The sequence below is a fragment of the Condylura cristata genome, unplaced genomic scaffold (genome assembly GCF_000260355.1).
Source record: "Condylura cristata isolate star-nosed mole 26May11 unplaced genomic scaffold, ConCri1.0 scaffold00027, whole genome shotgun sequence".
Lineage (NCBI taxonomy): Eukaryota > Metazoa > Chordata > Mammalia > Eulipotyphla > Talpidae > Condylura > Condylura cristata.
Window position 1 is genome coordinate 16,864,013 of NW_004567128.1, and position 21,693 is coordinate 16,885,705.

The 21,693-nt window shown below is 37.1% G+C and overlaps 1 protein-coding gene across 1 annotated transcript in view; it reads right to left on the reverse strand.

Annotated features, from left to right (window-relative positions):
- DMD (dystrophin) overlaps window positions 1–21,693 on the reverse strand; it is a 1,782,468-nt gene that overhangs the window by 1,272,858 nt on the left and 487,917 nt on the right. Inside the window, exon 13 of the mRNA XM_012730297.1 lies at window positions 16,804–16,923. Coding sequence (XP_012585751.1) covers window positions 16,804–16,923 — 120 coding nt within the window. The remainder of the gene's footprint in view (window positions 1–16,803; window positions 16,924–21,693) is intronic.

The window sequence follows — 21,693 nt, forward strand, 5'->3', positions numbered from 1 at the left end:
TTCATGACAGAACTCACAGCCAGTATAAGAGTGATACAAAATACCCAATGGAAACATGCTAAAATATATCAACACATTCGAAAATATCAGCCATTTTATTATTATATTCAAGTATCAGGGCTGTTTTTCTAAAACATATCAGAAGTTCTCTTAGGGAACTCGCTAGCGACTGTGTTAATATATATCAGCCAAGATGGCATGCAACATATCTATTAATGGACTCCTGTGAAAAAAAAGTAGTTTCAAAAATGAGATCAGTTTATGCCTGGTCAATAAAGTACATCAACTTCCTAATTGGATAATGCAGATCGAAAAGCTCAAACTGCAGGAAGTCTCTTTCAGCCCTTCAACGGCCCTGAAGATAAAGCCAAGGGGGAAAGGGTAAACAAACTGTTGTGCCATCTTCACAAATAAAAGACGCGATTGGCACTCATTTTTAAGATTTTTAAAAAAAATATTTAAGTATACAAGAACTGGGGTTCATGTCAGAGGTTTGGGGGCAGTTAGTGGGGTGATGAGAGTATTCACCAGAGATAGAGTGGGGAACGCAACAGGCAGCCTGACTAAAACACACTGCTGAGAGAGCAGCAGACAAGACAGCTCCAGAGATCTGCTTGACCATGCGGATCAGCTCTCTGGCCAGGGATGGAACTCCTGCTGCAGTGGCTGCAAATCTGAGACTTTACTAACCCTTGTGCCCAGGGAGGCCCAGAATGGGACTTCTAAATAGATAGACCATCTTCTCTTTAGTACTAATGTTAGTAACCAATGATGTAGCACTTTTTGTAATTGCAAAGATGGATATTTACAATGTATGTATTTTAGTACGACTTTTTATAAAATAGATCCAAATAAAACCTCCATATATAAGGTTGTTTAAGATTATTAAATTTATAGAAATACCAACATATTTTTCAATAAATAAGTCACAAAAAATAATACTTTAGGTACATATTCATTCTATTCAAGATAACTATTTTAAGATATCATTCAATGTGTCTTTTTATTCAAATATCATAATGGGTAACTTTGATGATTAAAGTAGATTATAATGCAGCCAAAATTTCATTTTATTTACAGTTAATGAGAGTCTCCAATTCATTCACTCATCAGTCATAAATTAAATAATAAATATTTCCCAAATACAAACTATACGTCACAAATGAATAGAACAAAATTATAGGTCACAATGAGTCTCCCTAAAATTTATGTGATCAAGTCCTACCTCTCTCTACTCCAGAAGGTGACTATAATAGGACATAGGACCTTTAAGGATAGGACAAAATTATGTTCTGGAAAATGGTATTACCTGGAGCCAAGTTACATAAGTGTTAGTAGCTATTTAGATTTTGCTTGATCAAGGTATTTATACCAAAAATTTCAAAGAACATCAAGGGCTATCTAGCTCCACCTATTCACTCTACAAGACTACTTACTCAATCTTTAAAACTATGTATTTAACCTTCTTGTAATTCTTCTTTAAGATTTCAACACAAGAGAGCACACATACCTTTTAGTAACACATTCCACTGCTTAAATCTGTCTTACTTTCAGAAAACCCGCAACAAGCTGAATCTAAGTCTCTCTGTTACAATACTGGCATTATGCTTTTACGGATCACAGTAAAATTACGTAAGTGAGTCCAAAAATTGCTTGCTATACATGTCTGCTCACAGGTAGATTTTTGCAATGCCATATGCTCACATATAAATAGGTGTAGACAGCACTTGAAATCATAGACTTATCTCTTTGCTGCTTAGACATACTTGGCCTAATTTGAATTACAAAGTTTGGAGTTAAGCAATTAGAAGATTACCAGTCAGCTCTTTAATCACTCAAAGATGCTGGTTCCTATCACTGCCTGAATGGATGTAACAAAATTATTAGACAAAAATGCAGGACTGAATTAGATGTGATGACGAGAAGCTAATATATTTTTTTAAAGAATCATGGTATTAAAATTAAAACTGGGGGGCCCTCCCTGGTGGCGCAGCGGGTTTTAAGCACAGCACAAAGAAGCTTAAGCTACTTCCACATGAGTTCAATCCCCGCCTGCCTTGGAGGTGACCACATGGCGAGGCAGACCTCTCCTGACCCGCCCGCTGCTCCCCTCAGCAGTGTATCTCGACGATCTGCCCGTTCTGCTCCCCACTCTGTCTCTGGTGAATCCTCTCACCCTCCGCATCTCTGGCCTGTACCCCAGTTCTTTCCGAATAAATAAATAAATCTTTAAAAAACAATTAAAAACTGGACCCTCCCTGCTGGCTCAGTGAGTTAAAGCACAGCACTATGAAGCTATTGCAGCCACTCACTGCAGCACGAGTTCATTCCCCAGCCAGGGAGCTGACCCACGTGGTGTGGCAGAACTCTGCTGACCCTCCCACTGCTCCCCAGAGCAGTGTACTTCCATCACTCTGCCTGTTCCGCTCCCTACTCTGTCTCTAGTGAATCCTCTCACCTACCCTCCACTGTACTTCTGACCTGTATCCCTGTTCTGTATGCATAAATAAATCTTTCCCAACAAGTTAAAAATCTTTTCTCTGCAGGAAAAAAAAAAAATCAGTGCTTCTGAGTTTCCATTCAAGTATATGAATCTGGTGAACTTCTTGAAATAATGCACATTTTTGTAAAAATACACATAAATGAAAAGTGAATCATAATGTCTTATGAAGTGATGAGAAGAAATTAGTTTGTATTTATAGTCTCATTTTTTTATCTCAGCAGTAAGAGAAGCTAAAGGTCAGTTCACTTCCTTGAATATATTTTCGTGGGCTAAGTCACAACTCCAATATCCTCTATGCTCAGATCCAAAATGGGGAGGACTTTTACTTTTAGTTCACATCTCATATTATTACACACAACAAAGACATTTTGCATCTGAGTTCTTTTGTTTGGATGAGATGGTTTTTCAAAGCAAATGTGAAAAAGCTGTATTAAAGAAATTTTGGATCAAGGCAACTGAGGAAAATCTGAAAGTCTGGGAAGTAAAGCTTAAGTACTTTAACCCTTGGATTTATTAAAACCGTGACAGAATGTGAGAACTAAACTGTGCCCATCGAGATTGGAATTAAGAGATAAAATGCTCCTAACAGTATGTTTACTAAGGCAGAAACAATTCTGTGCCACGGCCCACACCGTGCACCTACAACTGGGATTTATAAGAGGGAGTCAGCATGCAAAACATTTCATATTATTGCAGTTTAAAACCCTGGAATGTACTCCCTGGGTAAATGAATTGTATGTGTAATGAGCCTTCTGAAAAAATAACTTATCTCTAGATTTTTCTTATTTTATAAACAACAATACAGTTAAAGAGAGTAAGTGACTTCATCTCACTGACAGTGAAATGTAAACAACATCAAATAAGTTATTGAAAGGAATAAACCACAACCCATTAGGAAACTAGAAGCTGGGCAGAGTACTGTTGAGTAATGTTTAGCCGAGTCTATGATCCTCTTCTCAGCTGCAGATGTTTCACAAACTGTTTGCCAAAAGAAGCAGGTTCTGAAATGGCATTCTTTATACCTTCACTGTCTAGATGTTTCAGGGTGGAAAAACGTGTCTCAGGCATTAGGAAACAGCTCCAGGCATTTTTCTCTGAAAATATTCTTACTTCTGTTTAAATAAGCCTACAGTAATATGTACTTGAAATTAAATTCACAACTACCATTTCTCAAGGTGCAGTTTACACATGAGGACACTGACACTCAGATGGGTGAAGTGACTTGCCCAAGGCCACAGAGGTCCAAGTGCTGAGTGTCTGTCCTTTGAGCTCAGATCCCTCTGGCTACCATTCTCTGCTCTTTCATGCTTCCCGCTCACTCAGAGAAGCATTTACCATAGAAAATCTGCCTTGTCATTTGTGTCTTGTAACCTACAGTGAAAAGGACTGAATCCTTTTCAATTATTTTCTTATCTAATGTTAACAGACATTTGACCTTTTTTTTTTTTTTTTTTTTTTTTTTAGTTATAATTGACATCGTGCATTCTACTAGTTTCAGGTGTAAAACACCAGGATTTAAGTAGACTTTACTAAACATCTGAGCTAACCCACATGACACAACTCTGAAGTCTAATCTTAACACTTGATCTAAAAATATTTTTTGGCATTGTAACTCTGTATTTATTTTAAATATCTTTAAATCTCAGAAAGTACACTTCCAGATTAAAAAAAAAAATGTGCTCTTTGTAAAGACATATTTTTAAAAGGTAAACAGGACTGATTCAGTAATGAAATTGCCTTTGCATATTATGCTAAAATTTTAGGGGGGTTAACTTGAAGTTTGCTGTTCTGTGCCATTACAGTCAGTTCCATATATTATTTATTTTTTATGAGTTTATAAAATGCTAATGAATAAATCTGGAAATGCCCTGTTACTGCAGTTATTATTTCAGGCTATTATTTAATGTTCTGTGGCAGCTTAATAAACTGTACTCACCACCTCCCACAGGACTAGTGAATTGGGATACCAGAAACTAAATACATTCTAAGGAGTTTTCCAGCATAACAGTGCTCTTTTCAGGGTTCATTACATACCAGGCATCCCTCCATAGCTTGAGATTTTACTGCTCCTCGTTTGGTTCATGCCTAACTGTCTCTGAACTTCTTGGACCCAGGTTGCAGCAATTGGGGGGTGGGAGCTTTTTATCTTTGCATTCTATGTCTTGTAGAGTAATACACACATTTAGCATGGTATATGATTGTTTTGAAACTGAGTACCACCACTTTAGTTACCAACATGGAACTTTCCTCGTAAATATTCTTTTAACACCTCTTTCCTCCTTTTTTTAAAAAAATAAACATCTACCTATCAGTCACTCATAGTGATAATAAGATTGTTTAAGGAGAATTTTAAGACTTGTAGGAAATAAGAATTACATGTGATTTACCTCCAATTCTAGATCTTTCACACTTACCATAAGCATTAGACACACAAGGAAATCTCAGAGTTTGTTCACCTAATACATGTCACTAGACTTAAAGTACAAATTGCTGGGATTCTTCTATGTGCATCTGAGTAAAGCCAGAGATAAACTCTCCAAATCAGTAAGTTTAGCATGATGTCTAGATTCAAGGCCAAGGAACAAAAATCAGTTCTATCTTTCTACATCAGCAACAGACATATATAAAATAAAATATTCAAGAGATACCATTAACAAGGGTAAAAATAACAAAAACCTAAGAACAAACTGCATAAAAAGTGTAAGATCCACTATCTTACAAACCAGAAGATACTGAGAAACAATAAAATCTTATACAAATGGATGGCTATTCCATATTCATGAACTGAGATACTTTGTATAAAAGAAGTTATTTTACTGCAAACTGATCTGTAGATTCAATGAAATGCAATTTGGGAGGAGGTGACAAGCTGATTCTAAAAAATCATATGGAAATGCCAATGAAGAAAAACTGCTAAGATATTTTTTAAAAAGGAGAAGAAAAATATGAAGAGTTTACAATGCCAAGATAAAATCAGTGTACTCCTCAGCTTACCCAAACTTGAAACTATACATCCTTGACCTCATTTTGCTTAGAGTACCGACTTTAAGAAACTATCGATTATATATATTTTTTCTGTGCCTTTCAGATGTAGTTCTATAACCCATGACCTGTTTCTCCAGGACCAAGGAATCATTTCTTTGAAATGTAATTATCAAGAAACACAGCGCCCCTGTCTCCCAGATTGTATGTGAGAGTAGTAGCCTAATTTTGATAAGAGACAATTAGCAAACACAGATGGCATAATCACATTGACCATTCAATCCCACAATTACGACCAATGTTTTGAAACTAGCTCACCCGAGCATATAAAATTTCCCTATCTTTTGTGGAACTTCTTACTCCCTCCCCTCCTTTATAATAGTTTTCATCCCTAAGAGCATAGTCTTGAATAAATCTGCTTCACCAATTTAACTATCTAGCACAATACATCTACCAGATATCAAAAGTGGTCATAATGCTCTAGTAATTAAAACAATGTGATACTGCCCCATTAGAGGCAAAAACTAAAGAAAACTTTAGAACCCATAAATGTATGATCCATGCATAAACAGGTATTTGATTAAAAGGAAATGCTGCAGAACAATGTGTAAAGAATGGCCTTTACAATAAATCTTGCTATTTAAATTAGATCTATGTGGAAAATATGAGCATCTATCTCTCCCTTACACCAAATATATTAGATGGGTGACAATATAAAAGATAAAACAAGTGAAGTCCTTATATGGCAACTGGGGAGGACATCTCATAAGTCTAAAAGTAGGAAATTTAATTCTTAAACCCAGGAAAAAAAAAACAGCACCAACTGTAACAGAAAATATTGAAGTGTAGCATACTGAACTTAAATCTGTTTACCTAAATTGATATCATTGAAGAGTAAAATATCAAGTTACCCAGTTCAAAATAAAGTAACTGTTACATAGATCGCTAACGAAGAATTAAAAGCCAGTGTCCATATTCAAAAATCACTACAACAAATCACTAAGAGAAATATAGATAATCCAATGGAAGAAAGAGGCCTTACAGTCCACATTTACGACAGTGCTCAACCTCATTAGTCAACAGTACACGCAAACAAAAGCAAGATATACCCTTATATAGCCACCAAAAAAAATCAAATATCTGACAATACCAACTATGAAAAGATGCAAATCTGTACCTTCATTCACCATTGATGAGAATACAAATATATATATCTACTTTGGAAAACTCTTTAGTAATATCTAGAAAGATATATATGTACACACACACGTGTACTCACTTAATGATATAGCAAATGCATTCCTAGTTGTACAGCCCAATACAAAAGCATACGTATGTCCAAAAAAATGTGCAATTACATTCATAGTAGGACTATTCATAATAGCCCCAAACTGGAAACAACCCATAATCATCATATATTCACAAAAAGGAACTGACCAGTCATGAAAATTTTCTACATCTATATGGAATATGGGTAAGTCTTGCAACCACAGTGTATATACTCTGTTATGACATTCCCTTTATATCACGCATCTTTATTTACATTAAATTAAAAATATAACCAAACAAACTTTGAGGTACGAGAACAGTATATACGAGAACAGTATAGAGGTTACTTTTGAGGTCGTGGGAAAAGTTTATGATTACAATAGTGATTGATGGGTACTTCACCAGTGTGGAACTACAGGCCTGGGGCTTCAGTAAGGTCTTAAAGTCACAATAATGACTTGAGTACTTTTCTGGGCTCTCCAAGAAAAAAGAAAAAAATACTATGTGACAGTATAAAGATTAGATATTTTTGTCAGGACCAAAATGGCCAGAATTCTCTTTAGACAATACTCATAGCAACAATATCCATAAAGATATATTATCCTTCCAAAATACTTGCAAATATTTCTCTGGCAATAATTTTCTCAAGGGTTAATAGTAATTTTCCCCTGGGAAATAGAGAGATCAGAAGTCCAGGCTGAGGCATCACACCGATCTGGGTGTTCATCCCAGTTGTGCCTTGCAAACTACATAAACGTGGACCTAACACCATTATGCACTGACCTTTTCACTTGTGAAATAGGGATCAAAGGACATACAAAGTACGCGAACGCCTTAAGAAAGGAGGGACACACGTTTCAATAATTACAACTACTGCTTCATGGCAGCAGAACTGCTGACACTTTGCTTAGTGAAATTACTTCCATCATAATTAAAGGTATCTGCATTTTCAAATGTGCTTTTGATTCATCAAATATGAAATTGGAAGCTAGAGAGATATATCAGCCATCATATCCATATCCCTCTTAGTTAATAATCTTTTATTTCTTACTTTATATTCTTTAACAGTTCATCTTAATTTTTGCAACCCAAATCATTCTATACTACACACAATTTTCATCATGTATTCTGTTTTCAAGTCATGATAGGTAAGGGGGCACTATAGTGTTACTGAACAACTACCTTTCAGCAGACTATTGGGCTTCCAAACAACAGACACCTAGGTATGACAGAGAAATGGCACTGTGCAGAGAACTATCTTCATGAAGAAAATCTGAAGTGAGTGAGTGGACATGAAACAGAAGTTTGCAAAGCAAACATGATGGAGACTAGCAACAGAATCCTGGTGCTAATGGGTGACATGCAGAGTATCAGAAATGGCTTGGAGGGACACTAGGTTGAGGCTTGTAAGGGGGCTAAGCAGAGACAGGACTGAGAGAGACAAGCAGGCGTCGGTAGTAAATCTCACTGCAAAACTAAGTCATGGGACACTGGAGAGCAAAGAAAGCAACTGAGAATTTTAAGTAACTGTATTCAATAGGCTCTTGAGAGCCTGCATTGACTTCGGTGTGGAAACGAATTAAAGAGAGGCAAGAATGCAGGCCGGCTTCCAGGGGTTCATGATAGGGGCTTCTCCTTGGAACTGACTGTCAGGAGCACAGATGAAATAATGAGCAGCGGGGACCCCTAAGGAATGCTGTGACACCCACAGCAGTCAGCACAGCACCTCGGAAATGACGTGAGAGGAGCAGATGTGTCTAATAACAACCCTTCTTGTTCTGTATGTCAGTGTGAGTTTAAGTTTTTATGTGTAATTTCATAGGATTTGGTATGTTACGGTTTGGGTCTGGGAACACTCAAAAACCTTTCTGCAGAAATTAATAGTGATTGCTTCCTTGCTTAATGTCATTTCAACTTAGAAAAGGTTTCACAGGAACATTCTACTTTAATTTTTGAAAATTTATTTTTTATTTATGTTTTGCAAGAACTGAGATGAAGGCCAGGGGTGGGGTGGGGTGGAGTAAGAAGATTCCCCAAAGACAGAGTGGGGAGCAGAACAGGCAGATCCACTGAAACACACTGCTGAGGGGAGCAGGGGGTGAGGCAGGAGAGGTCTGCTGTGCCATGTGGGTCAGCTTTCATGCTGCGGTGGCTGGCGATAGCTTGATAACTCTGAAACTTTAGCCCCTGCGCCACCAGGAAGGTCCATCATTTCTATTTTTAGGTATCGAGGGCAAACTATACTAGATATGACTCTGCTCTTTTGAGCAAGTGGTGAATTTGTTATCAGTTTTCATTATAAATGTAGTGAACTGATCACTTGTATTATTTTTGAAGATCTGTTTCCTGTCTTCCTGTGCTGGCCCACCTGTCCTGTGATGGCTAGGACACGCTTTTTCTTGTTTACCTCAGAGTCCCCAGACCTCAGAACAGTTCCTGACTTAGAATGTGGGCCAAGGAAATTCTTACTAATTAATAAATTTAAAATGCACAGTTGTCACAGTCCTTGGAAAGCAGGCAAAACTAATAAGACTTTTCTATTACAACTGTCAGTGCACACTGACTTAATGAGGCCATAACCTGGTACTTGCTATTTACTGTCAGAAAAGAAGCCTTTCCATAAGCAACCCCCTAACTATATTCTTTTATCAACACTGACATCCTCATTTTCTTCCACATCATTATGCACGGAATGACTTGTTATAACAATCAAGTTCAACTCAACTAATAAAAAGGATGAAATCTTGCCATGTGCAATAACGTGCAGAACTGGGCAGTATGATGGTAGGTGAAATGGACAAAGACAAATACCTTATTTAACTCATGTAGAGGATAAAGAAATGAAATGAATGACAAACAACAGCAAAAAACTTAGATGATTAAAAAAAATGGTGATTTGCAGCAGCAAGGAAGGTGAGGAGAGCTGGCAAATCAAGTACAAGGGGGGCCGGTATGGTGGTGGAAGGCATTTGGTTGAGAGCAACACAAAGAAGCAGGTCAAGTTACCCTAAACTATATACCTAAAATCCGCAATGTTACAAGTCAGAAGGAGAAAAGAAAATACCGAATGATTTCACTTATATGTGTAATACAGAAAAACAAGACAAAGCATCAGAACAAACAAATTAAAAAAAAAAATCAAAATACCTAGAAAGCTGACTACAGAACAGAGGATACAGCAGTGGGGTGGAAAAGCAGCAGGCAGATGGTGGTACAGGCTGTGTGAGCTTTGGTGGTGGGTGTTACGTGCTAAAAGGCATCTGATAGGTGTGATCCTGTAGCCCTGAATCCTTTATGGTATTTTAAACTAACATTACCTCAAAAAATTAAAAATCCTAACAAATAAAAATGTACATAGGTAAAAGGAAGGAAGAAGAGAAGAGAGAAGCAGCACTACAAGCTACCCTGAGACACTTCAGTGCGAGTTCAATCCCCAGCCCGGGAGGTGACCTGACCCACACTCTGCTCCCCTCAGCAGTGTACTTAGTCAGTCGGCCTGTTCTGCTCCCCACTCTGTCTCTGGTGAATCCTCTTATCACCCCTGCACCTCTGGCCTGTACCCTAGTTCTGTATGCATAAATAAATCTTAAAAAAAAAAAAGGAAGAGAAATGTTATGTTTGATTACACACAGAACTCTGAGGGAGAAGCAGAAATGGATGAGTCTGGAATGACACGAGGTCTCTAATACAGGTGTCAAAGTGAATGAGGGTGCAATAACAAAAGTGGGGAGGTCGGGAAGGAAGAAAATTCAGAGGGAAGGGAAGTAGAACATAATGAGTTGAATTTCACCATGTTGAATTGAAGGTGTTTTTGTAGACTTCCAGGAAAATATAGCCAAAGGAAAATTGAAGAAATTGGGCCCAAGAAAGATACCTGAGCAGAAAACATCCAGCCTTAGCAACTTCTGGCTATTTTTGATAGCACAGCTTTCTGAAATAACGGGGAAAAAATGTCTTCCTTTTCAACAAGACAGTGCTGCTGATGTGTCCCTTATCTCTGCTTAGGCTTTTTTATTTATGTATTTATTTTTGAGTTAACACTGCTTTACATTGTTGTGTTCATAATAGAAGTTTAGTGCCCCCCCCAGAGGTATTTCTGCCATTGTGTGCCCACTGCCAAAGTATCCACTGTCCACTACAGATCCTTGTGCCTCATCCTCTCTTTGTTCTCATCCCTCTGCTTCTCCAGCCCTTCCTTCTGACTGCCCCCATTACACGGTCAGCTTTCAAGGTTAGCTTTTGTGTTTGACTTTATCTGACCCTTTGTTTTGTTTTTCTATAATCCACAAATAAGAAACACCATCCAGTATTTCTTTTTTTCCTGCTGACTGATTTCGTTTAGCATTATACCTTCCAGCTTAGGTTTTTCTTAAAATTAAATAACCTCTGGCTCTACACACATTCTTTACAGAACTCCACCATCCTAGAAAAATACAGTAAAAAATAATAATAGACTACAAAGTGCACTCCAACCAACACAATACGAAGCTACTAGTCCTTGTAACCTAGACATGGGCTCACTTGTGGCATTAAATTTACTAAGATTATGCATCCTCTGGTTTTAACATAAGAATTAATATTGCATGTGCCCCCCACAGGCATCTTCACCCATAGAAAGTGTGTACACAAATGTGTGTATAGATATGTGCATATGTATACACATCAGTATGCATTTCTATGCACTTATATTTATAGACATACTTGCATGGATGAATTGTGAAGTCAGACTATTCTTATCAAAAACCTAACTGATTTAAAGAACTGGGTGAATCAGCACACATTCAAATAATAAATATGCCTATTTGATTTAAAATATGAAAGATATGACATTTATATGTGGTATTCTAACTTCATAGGACATTGCTATCAACAGTATGAAATCGTTTGAGAGAAGAGATGGTTCAGTAACCCATGTGGGGGCAAAATTTAAACAGTGCCCCAATTAAATCTTCAAATGGCCTCTTTCCCACAAATTTTCTGACATAGTAGGTGGAATAATGGATATAATAAGTTTCAATCTAATTCACTGGCACACAAATCAGATACCAGAAAATATTATAATAAAACCTAGACAGTCTCCACTAAACTAAGTAAGGATAGGATGGCTCACTTTATCTGTATGTCTAGCTATCTAATCAATCACGCTGTCAGTCCATCCATCCATCCATCCACTTATCTATCTTCTGCACGGATTTTTTGAAACATCTTTTAGGAAAGTCTGAATAATTTACAATCATTCCATTCCATTAACTTAATAAGTTAATCAAATAATTTGTCCTAACAATAACAAGTAATATTTGTATGAACTGTTCAATGATATCTGATATGTAATTGGTTTTGTTATGCCTTCTTTATATATATATATATATATTCATTTTATGCATTTTTTTCATCTCGGTTGTGATCCCCTTGGACTTCCCACCACCACTTCACCCCTGTGCCATCACCATAGTCCCTTGCGCTCTTTCCACCCCAGTTTTGATCCTGTTCTCCTCTCCTCCCCCATAGAATGTCTCCAGTTTATAGTTGTTAGCTGATCTTAGTTCCTTATTACAATTACTATATATATATTTTTTTTCCTGATATATGTATGCCTTCTTATTAGTCAATGCATCTTAGCTCTTAAAGACCATTTTACTTTTCTAATACTATTCCTTTATTCAACAAATAAATGCATGTATTAACTTCATCAGGTCAACAAGAACTATATATGTGTGCATAGCTGCATATCTAATGATCTTCTCTAAAACTGTATTTTCCAAGTTATTCCTTGAAAGACAATGTTTGTGTGAATCCATTCTTTTGATATACATTTAATTCTTCAAATGGTTGATAGAAACTTTTAAAGTCATTTGAAAAAAATAACCCAAGTACCTACTTTTAATAAAGTGTGAGCTTACTGTTGGCTTAAAAGATGACGTAAGTTCCCGAGTACAGCTTACCACCTCAGCATGTGTAAGCACCACACCACACCCACCATCAAAGATCAAGTGCCAGGCCCACTACCAAACTGACCCCTCCAGTATCTCCTCCTACTCCCACCTTCTTCATAAATGGGTTCTAAATGCCAGATTCTCTCCAGGTCCTATGGCCTTAGTCACCTTTAGTACATCTAGATGGACTTACAGAAGAACATGTCCATAACTGAGGTTTTAGGAGTTCTGCCTTTTCTCTGGAAGGTATTTTCACTAGAGATTCTAGGGTAAGCAAGGGACATAATCATGTTCCATGTTTATTTATTTATTTATTTTTACTAGAAATAGCTGTCTCCCTAAAATAAGAGACTTTCTTTATGCTCCATTTATAGTTCTTCTGCAGTTTTCAAATGCAAGATGGCCCCTTCAGAAGCTGCACAACTCCTAAGCACCTCCCTCACCTGTAGCTTTTTTCTAAAATGCCAATTTTCAATGGAACTTCCCCTGATTACTCCATGTAAAATTGTTTCCCTTCTCCCATCTTTATTGTCCTACTAGTTCTTAGTATGAAAGCTATATATTAGTAACTAGGATGCATGCTTAGAATCTAAGTTTCACAGAGGAATAATTTATGTTTTGTCAATACTGATCCTCAAAGTCTAGACTCTAGCTAGTACCTAATAACCTCTCAAGACATTGTTTGTCAAATGAATGGATACTGTTCTGGTATCTGGTAGAATGCTCTCCTACTATCTAGCGCTGCCTAATTACCTTCCACTTTCTTGACCTTCTACAGCAAGTTGGGTCGTCAGCAATGCACATGTTGGTCATATCCAACCCATCATGCCCAGCATTTTACATTCAGCAACATATGATTAGTGCAGGTCCCGGAGGACCAACACATGACTTTCCCCATCCCACCCCCACCCCTGCAGCATCAACTGTCATCCTAGCAGGAAGCTGCTGTTCAATACATGCTTGTTGATGACATGAGTTACAGTGGCATTTAGTCTCACACACTTACTGTTATCTGTAGGTAAATCCCATTGACCTGCCAAGCTTCCTCTAGCAATACTCAACTGAACTTCGATAGTGTATCAAACTTGGCCCCTTTCTGGATCCTTGGGAGTGTCACGCTCACTACATCTACTGCTTCCCTTCCTGGAAATTCTATCTCCTGCACACACATTGTAAAGACTTTCAGCACAGCCTTTAGATCCTAGATTAAACATCACTTTCCCAAGGAATCCTATTATGTCTTCCAACATAAATTCACTCAGATTAATTAATTGCCATAAAACCTCATTCCTTTCCTTTCTAGAAATAAACTGTGTACATATAGGCTCATTTTTGTAAATATCTGATTAACATCTATTTCTGTTCCTACACTGTTAAGAATCAAGGCTGCATTTTTCATGCCTACCATGTGACCATCGATGACAAGTTACTGGGATTCAGTTCTAAAGCAGAAACATAAAAAATGGCCACTTTTCCTCCTGGAAGACAGCAGGCTTGCAAGTTACCTCAGTTACTCAAACTCTACCATGGTACAGAGCAAGAACATAATGTGTCCACATTGAAAAAGTGAAGACTAGAAAAGAGATAAAGAGATTGCTTTAAAAGAGAATTAGTAACATACTCTAGCATCTAGCAATGTTTTTTTTTTGTTTGTTTTTTTGTTTTTTTAGCCAAGTTATCTGAAAATCAAATTAGCAAGCTGGCATCACTACTTGAAAATTAGACTTTATTTACTGACATCCTAGAAATCTCTAGAAGGAAAGACAGGTTTCTGACCTGTGGTGACACTGCTAAGGGACAAACTGAACCTCTGAGAGAGAATCAAATTAATTCACAACAGATTGCATTTTTCAGAATATTATCCCCTTCAATAATCCATGCTATCTTTGGGAATCCCTAAACATATGTTCTGACACAACTTTTTCTTTAAACCTTTATGAAAGAAGACTTCTATGTCTTTTAAAGTTAGAGAAAAGCTTACTTGCAAGAGATTAAAATAATTAATGCAGCACATGTAAAAACTGTCTATGGGGCATAATTTCAGAGTTCTAAGTCAGATGGTAAGTGCCCCCCATCTTGCACGCTCTGTTCCATTAGGATTTATTTTCCTAGTTCTCCCATCTACATCTCTTCAGTAAAGACCACTGGGCATATTTTCTGAGGATGTGGATGGTACTTCAGAAGTGAAAAATGGACTATGGAATTGTAGTAGCATGGGAGGCCAAGGAGGAAGAAAAAGGCATGAGCACTGTACATGAAAAGGTCCTGGGGAAAAGCTACCTTGCTCCAGTTGAAGCCCTCAAGGACTCTTCTCAGGTTCATGTAAGATTTTTAAAGGTGCCCTAATCCCGCAGGCATCATCTCCAACAATTATATTCTAAAGCTAGTTGTACCAGGTCTGCTCATGCCAGAGTGGAAGTATTTCAGTTGTTATTTGAACTAGAAAAATTGTATGACCTGGAAAATTCTCTTATTTATTTTAACCAATCACTTTCCCAACCTCTGACCACTAGATTTAATTTATACTTTTGGAGAATTTATCAGAATCACTGAATATGGCCCTCCCTGGTGGCCCTATGGGTTAGGATGCAGCACTGGAAGCTGGCCACAGCCACATCACTGCAAGTTCAATCCCAGGCCCCAAAGGTGACCCACATGGCACGGCAGACCTCTCCTGTCCCACCTGCTGCTCCCCTCAGCATTGCACTTCATTGATCTGCCTGTTCTGCTTCCTACTGTGTCTCTGGTGAATCCTCTCACCCACCACACCTCTGACCTACACTCCAGTTCTGTAAGCATAAATAAATAAATCTTAATAAAAAACATTGAATGTTAGATCTATACCTATCTGTAGCTAATTTCAACACTACTGTGGTGTCTCAAAATGGGTGAGCAGCGACCTGTCAGTGCAGTACTTTGGCTGGCCTGATTGTGTGGGTACAATATAGTTTACCATATATAAGGTGATTCATTATTATACAGGGAGCCGAAAGCTTTCTTATATCTGTAATCCCTGCAAATTGATTTCACTGAAGTATAAACAATGATAAATATATTTGTGACCCTAGCATATATTAAATGCCTGCTGTAGCAATAGCAGTTAAAGAGCTTTCTCTTTGTCATTTAATGAAGGAGAGTGAGATAACTTTGTTGGAGATTGGCAGTCTAAAGCAGTAACCTGAGGAAATGACATTTCACTGGGATTAAAAAAAAAAAAAGCACAATTCACATAAAAAGAGAAGAAAACAGAGATAAGGTTTTAAGAAATCGTGTTATAAGTTAGGTAAGAGAAACTATGTTTAGAACAACCTTGGACTGATAAAGACATTTAAACCCACAATGACTGAATCCTACATGTCAGACTGTTGGACCCTATCACAAAATAAAAGCAGAATGCCTCAAATATCATTTCTAGTTATATATGTATGTGAATGTATGTGTCACAGTCAGAATAATAAAATTGATAGGCTTTCTCTTAATGCTTTGAAAAATGTATATAGGCTTTGTGGAAACCTTTTCTAAGTAGGAAAACCTGATTCTTCCTAATTAGAAGGAAAAGATAAAACTACTATCCTTTGTTTATATGTATTGGTTATATTTCCAAGGACACAATTACTGTAAGTTGGGTTGAATGAGGCTTGAGAAGGCTGTTTCTGTTCCAACATAACTTCCATGCTTTAAACACAGTGCTATGCCATCATCAAGACTGGGAAGGAAGGGCTGATGGTGGATTTCTCACTGCTTAATGGAATGTGATTATTTTTTGAGTGTCATTGTGTTCTTTTACCTTTGTCCTCTTAGACAGCGGGTTTGAAGAAGGCATAAATAAAACTCCTCTGTCCAATTTTCTAATACATATGATTCAACTATAACAAAAATAAATAGTATCTGCATTTATACATATCCTCAAAAACTAACAAACTAGTGTGAGCAAACAGTACACAGTTAATGAAAGGGAATTATGCACATGCAGAAAATAATTTGAATTTGTTTTAATAAACATACTGCATTCTAAATATGTATCATGTATGAACTGCATGCTAAAATGTATACCTTTTTCGAATTGCAATTCATTTTTGAATGACATATTTGGCATAGCAAAGAAAGTAATCTGACCTTAAGTTGTTCTTCCAAAGCAGCAGCTGCATGTTCTCCACTAGACTCGTCGACCACCACCACCATATGCGTGAGAGAATTCACCCTGACTTGCTCCTGTTCTAGGTCTTCTTGAAGCACCTGCAAGGAAAAACAAATACAGAAATTAAGAGATGTTTTTCTGACCTGTGTGTCAAAACATTTCTTCCCAAATACATAAGGTTCCTTTTACCATGTCTTGATTAACACGGCTTTTAGCAGACTTGTTCCAAGTAAATTTTGTGCTGTGGTGCTTAGCAAAGTTCACATATTTCTACCCATCATTAAACCTAAAAGTATAAACAGAAAATCTGCTGAGAGAGGCTGGGAGGACATCCTACTCAACATAACCCTGCACACATCTTTGCAAGGACTTTCTCTGTGTTTTCTGTTGACTCCAGCATCTCTGAAGTCTCCTTCTCTCCATTATCAACCAAAACAAACTATCCTGACCCAAATAATTCCTCCAGCTACTTCCTTATTAGTTGCTCTTCTTCCATGAAAAATATCCAGGACTGTGTACTGTTTCCATAGCCACAGCCTCACCCTAATAGTCTTTCTGCCTAGTGTGGCACCGAAAAATTTTCTGTAAAGATTCATATTAATCTCCAAATTTCCAACTCCAATCCCAATCCCCTTGTTGAGATAGTATCTTGGTAGGCACTTCAGTTATTAACCTAATTAGCCACTTCTTAATTCATTTTTTAATTGAAGTAACACTGGATTACACCATTATTTGTTTTGGAGGTATAGAATTCCCCTTTCAGTAGCTGTTACTACACCACACTCACCACCAAAACATCCAAAATCCATCCCGAGAGTCCTTCTCCATTTCGTTCTCACCTCTCCACCTCTGATATGCTCAGTTTTATAATCAGCTTTCTAGGGTTTGGCTTTAGTTTGGCTCAATCTGACCATTTGTTTGGTATCACTACATTCCAGAAAAACAGTATAAAGTTTTCTCAAATATCAAAACAGACTGACCATATGACCCAGCAATTCAACTTCTAGGTATCTACCTAACGATGCACTACTGCATATTTCAACTGGTAGACTGACTGACTGCACAGAAGAACTGGGGAATAGGCCAGGGGTAAGAGGAGTCACCAGAAAAAGTGGGTAGCAGAAAAGGCGGATTTACTGGACCGCACTGCTGAGGGGAGCAGTAGAGAGAGAGACAGGAGAGGTCTGCTTCTGCCATGTGGGTCACTTCCCTGGCTGGGGATGGAACGAAAGCCATAGCTGTGATAGTGCTGAGAACTAACCTCTATGCCACCAGGGAGGCCACTACTATTTTTGGGTCAGCACTATTTACAACTGCCTAACTCTGTAAACACCCTAAGTGTCCAAACACGGATGAGTACATCAGGGAATGTGGTACATCTATACATGATGAAATTCTATTCAGCTGTCAAAAAAGATAAGTTCATACCACCTGCAGCAACATGGATGGAATTGGAGGGAATTATGTACAGCAAACTAAGTCAGAAGGAGAACCACTCCTTTGCTCCTCACAGTTACTTCTCTCGAGCTTCATGTGTCTATTCCTGCTTAGCCTATCACCTACCTAAGTGCTGCTTTTTAGCTCCTTTACTGGTTCCTTCTAAGTCCAACTAGGAATTTTTTTAAAATCTTAATCAAAATATTTTGATAGTCAGTATGTCATAATTGGTTTCTTTAATTTAATCAACTTTATCATTTAGCATGAGAAAATATAAACATTTATATTTAAATATAATTGCATATATTTAATACTAGGAAATAATACCATACAATTTACAGTTTTACATGTCATTTTTTAAATTTTTACTGCTTTAAAATATTTTAGTAAAGTAACTTGAGGAAATCATTGTTCAATCCATGAAAGACTGATTTTAAACTCCCATAGAGCATTTTTACAATGCATTTTACAATGCATCTGTGATCAAAAGTATTATTTATTTTCTCAGGTACTTATATTTCTGATTTTGTTTGCTTATATACATGTTTTACCAGAAATTATATTCCTGCCATGCTGACCAGGGGGTTACAGTGTATGCTTCTGCAGAAATACTAGCACAAAATATCACTACAACTAGTTGTGAGTTTGTAGGTTTAAAATCAAACATAAGAACAAACTGGACTTAGTTTGTAGGGAGGGGAAAGGGGGCATGGGAAATGCTTTCCACAATGGCTGAAAATGTTAAAGAGTGCACTTAGCAGGAACTTTATTTGATTTAGGTTATTTTCAGTATCTCTTTGCCTCTTTGGTGACTTTTTCAATTTGTTTCTATTACCCCAATCAGGAATTAAAGTTGAAAAGGTTAAACTGACCTTTCTGAACATAAGCAAAAGTTGAAAGACAGAAGCTCTTGCAGTGTTGTAATCATATTTCCTATTTTCCCAGAAAAAATATTAATGACTATCAAAGTATTACTAGCTAATCTCCCCCAACAGCAGTAGAAGACAAAAAAAGGGTTTTAAATCTCCAGTGTCCAGGATTCAATTTTCAATTGTTGATTCTGAAAAGGAGCAAAAATGCCACATACTGAAAAAGTTAAACTTAGGGTCAACCTAAGTACCTATGAATTTGGGCTCTACATAAAGTATTCCCTCCTGCTGCCCTCTTTGAGAAAACATGGATTCTCAGGCTATTTTTTTTAATACATTCAAGTTTTGTAAAGTTGCTTTTTAATTAATTTCTAGTTAAATACTTAATTTACTACTTATGGATTTCAATTTCTCATAGCTGAGTTTATACAATGGAGATTTACTGTTGATTTGCTAATTAGACCTGAAACATGAGCTAAATTATTCCAGACACAGATGTATCCCCAGAGAAGTGCACTAATTTTTTTCCTATCAGCAAATAGCATCTTCAAGTTAAAATGTTATAACATATGATTCTTAAAATATTCCCTTTATTAAATGTTTGTAAGTAATTTGCATCTACACATATGCATAAGAACGCAAACCTACATACTAGGCATTTAATGTATTTCTTGCCATTAATTTTATTAAAATAATGGATTTGTTACACTTAACAGATTAAAAAATCCTTCATGCTCCTAATTAAATTTCTATACCATTATTAGATAGATACAAATGTCAGCGATGTTTGTTCTCTAATGTCAAATAGCAATCTTTTTTTTCCTTATGACAAGAGAAAAGGCCAACAGAGAAATTTAACATTAAAAATGCTTAGCTCTGACAAGCTTGGATTTTGTTTTACCTCTGTAAATAATTGTTTTTCTTATAAATTATTCTCTAGGTAAGGTCCTGACCAAATGTTGTTATTCCCTTAGTACACCTGTGTAATTTTTATGATTTAAATATTGTTTTCTTCAAATGTCATCAGTGGTACTGAATTCTTCTTGTTCAAGCTGATTTTCAAAAACTGGCTTAGAGCAACAAGTAGAGTATCCCTTCAGTGTGGACACCGGACCCACGTTCTCCCAGCCTTTCTCAGCATGCATGGAAAATAACCATTGCAGAATAAGGCCATGCAAATGTGTGGTGCTAGTCAATGACTGATTCCCTGTTCAGAGACTCTGCGAACAAGACAGGCTGCTGCAGTGCATGCCTAAGCGACATGCTGATTAGTCTGAATTGCAGGTGATTAAAAAACAACAGCTCCAAGAATAGTGGTCTGCCCATAAAAGCAGAAAATACATCTCTGTGGTGGTCCTGGAGGTGAAAGATAGAAGTGCCACCCCAGATTAGGGTTTTAAATGCAGAATAGATACTGCAAAATCCTTTTCTTTAAATATCCAAGTAACTGTTGCTCTGTCCTTTCTTCCCAAACTTTGATACCCATTTCTTTCTCTGCACATACACACACATTTACATCATTCTTCATTACGTACATTTTTTCATCTCCGTTGTTGTAATAATCCCCTTGGACTTCCCACCACTAAGTCACCCTGTGCTATCACCATAGTCCCATGTGCTCTTCCCACTTCCCACCAAGTTTGGACCCTATTCCCCTCTCCACCCTGTAGAAAATCTCTGGCTTATAGTTGTTTGTTGATTTTCGGATTTACTTCATTACAATTGCTTTTTTTCCCATGATCCCTTAGATTCCTGCTATGAGTGAAACCATCTGGTATTTTTTCCCCTTTTTTGGCTTATTTCACTAAGCCTGATTCCTTCCAGCTCCATCCACATTGCCGCATATGGCATGAGTTTATCTTTTTTTTATCACTGAGTAATATTCTTTAGTGTATATGTACCACATCATCTTGATCCAGTCATCTATCCCCCTTTCTAAAAGCTAATATCACTGGAATAATAGGTGTTGGGCTCCTAGTTTATGGAACCCCAGGCATACATTATTATAGTTTGTCTTCTTGTTGTTATCTCTTGTGTCAATTTAATTATTTCTCATTCCTATGTATCTAGAAGAGTAGAGGAAGATTAGCTTCCTCACTTCCACTGATGAAGAACAATTCATAGAAAGATAGAGTACCAGGGAGCAAATACAATGTTGGGTCTCCTGGAACTTCCATAAGAAAATCTGCAGTATTTCCCATATACATTATTTTCCCTGGTCATCATATATACTTAGCAGGAAGAACAGGAAAGAATAGTGGTTGCCTCTGTGCTTATTTTAATTTATTATCAGTTCTTCAATGATCAACCAGTAGGAAAGTACCAGCACTTAGTATCCTATAACTACACACATGTATAGAAACAGCCCAGAGCACATCAGGTTTCCACGGATAAAGGCCATCTACTGTCTCCCATGTCACTACAACATACTAAGAAATGTGTTTCATAGAATATTAACTAATTTAGAACACCGATGCAAAAATCCTCAACAAAATCTTAGCTAACAGAATCCAACAATGCATTAAAAGAATAATACACCATGACCAAGTGGGCTTTATCCCA